General features: G+C 47.7%; 1 protein-coding gene across 1 annotated transcript; it reads right to left on the bottom strand.

Annotated features, from left to right (window-relative positions):
• Positions 1 to 148: 148 nt before the first annotated feature.
• On the bottom strand, positions 149 to 1800 carry CSUI_010265 (uncharacterized protein). The gene has a single exon (XM_068070370.1). It carries the CDS (start codon positions 1377 to 1379, stop codon positions 864 to 866), a length of 516 nt encoding a protein of 171 aa, XP_067917656.1. The 5' UTR covers positions 1380 to 1800; the 3' UTR covers positions 149 to 863.
• Positions 1801 to 1811: the final 11 nt, after the last annotated feature.

Below are 1811 nucleotides of genomic sequence, written 5' to 3'. Positions count from 1 at the left end.
CCCCCCCTCCATGTATTGCTCGTCGTTTTGATGAGGTATTCCAATGAGATGACAAGTCTCTCTTTCTTTTCAAATACAGTCTCCTCTATCTAACCTTCCCTGGTACTTCTTATCTGATCTCGGAAGAGACAACGAGAGAAAGGAAAGAGAGAGAGACGAGACAGGAAAAGAAATAGATACGACCGGTGAACTGAGGTTTGGAGAGGGCAAGGGTATAGACACCGACAGGCCTTGAGGCAAGTGGGACAGAGGTGTGGAAGTCATGACGTGGCACTGTCAGTTCTCCTCCTACCATCGATGTCCTCTTTCCGCAATACAGAGCGAGGGAAGCCAACAACATCGCTAGTCAGCTCATGTCTAGGTTTTCTTTACAACGACGTGTCGGGACATGTCTAGCTCACTCACTGACTAGCCGCGTGTCTAGTTAAGACTTCACAAACTTCGTGATGATGCCAGTTCTTCCTGTACAACTCCCAGAGATACTTAAGTCACCGCGAAGAGAAGACTAAACAAGATGTCTATGAGATACATGAGCTCAGATGACAAAAATGTCTTGTACACGTCGCTTCTGTGTGCTCCCTTGAAGTGCGTTAAATGGCCCTATGACCGAATGGGAGAGAAATGAGAGGAAAAAAAGTAGACAACTTAAGAAGTCCTACGTGGTTCAAATGTCGTTGTCGTCGCCATTGTCTGTATCGATGAGGAAGAGAAGGGCGAAAAGGCAGAGAGACAATCGAGAGGTCGAGGAGAGATACCAATGGAAGCTGTAGACGAAGGAATGGAGACACCGGAGAGCTTTCGATGTCGATGAAAAAAAGCCGAGCGATTTCTTTGAAGACAAATGGGGGTAGAAGCAGGGAATGTTATCCCAGGAGGTTTGGGAAGAGAAGGAAGAGAAGTCTTAAAACTTGGAAAGAAGAAGAAGAGATCTGAGAGATGAGAAGAGTGTGACGGACGTGAAGTCGTTGTGTGGTTCTGGAGAAACGATCGAATAGAAATACACATGGGAGAGAACGAAGGAAGCCGGGGAAAGGGACGACGCTGAGGATTATTCCCTTGTCAATAGATTGTTGAACGGTGTGGCAAAACAGATCGCTGTTGATGTACCCCGTAAAGAGATGAGAACGAAGATGATAAGAATTGAAATGAGAAGAAGAGGAGACACCAACAGGCCGCAAGAGAGGGGGGGTACGCAGGTTCTGTTTCTCTTCAGTGAAGGACTCTTCGCATGAGAAGAAACTGAAAGACACTCCAGGTAAAGCCGTGTAGTGAGAAGCAACCGGCGGAAAAAGAAACGAAAAGAGGAAAAGCAAATTGTGGTGATGGTTCGATACGGAAAGCCGCCGATGGTAGCGATTTCTCTGTGTACCGACGTGCATGCCAAACCGTCTCAGGGCTGGCTATCCTTGAATGGTACAAGAAGAAAGCAGTCGATGCTGTCTCCGATTTTTACACATGCAGAAGCAGCGACCGTGTTCTGCTGTTGAAACCACATAAGCGATCGGTTGCAAGTGTCTGTCGTTGAAACGAATGAGAACAACGGCGTTTCAACAGTGTAAGAAAACAAGTGGAAAACCCGTGGAAATGTGTCTCCTGCCAGAGAGGACAAACTGCGAAGTGTTTCTCCCAACGACACCCAACTTCTTATTGGAGGATGAGAAGTGACTGACCTGAGGCAGAGAGGAAAAGCGCCTCTGCACAAAGTCGCAATGCTGAGTGAATGAACTCTCCTCGGAGGGCAATAGCTTTTCTACTCCGCCAACCCTCGGCGAAAACGGGCTCTTCTGGTTGATGTGCCGGGTAGAGCTGTC

The sequence above is a fragment of the Cystoisospora suis genome (assembly GCF_002600585.1).
Source record: "Cystoisospora suis strain Wien I chromosome Unknown contig_7025, whole genome shotgun sequence".
NCBI classification, from domain to species: Eukaryota; Apicomplexa; class Conoidasida; order Eucoccidiorida; family Sarcocystidae; genus Cystoisospora; species Cystoisospora suis.
The sequence above is the reverse complement of the archived record's forward strand: the minus strand, read 5'-3'. Positions and strand labels throughout refer to the sequence as shown.

What these genes read in the sequence shown, in the direction of transcription:
- CSUI_010265 (XM_068070370.1), bottom strand. Translation starts at nt 1,379, where the DNA reads ATGCACGTCGGTACACAGAGAAATCGCTACCATCGGCGGCTTTCCGTA.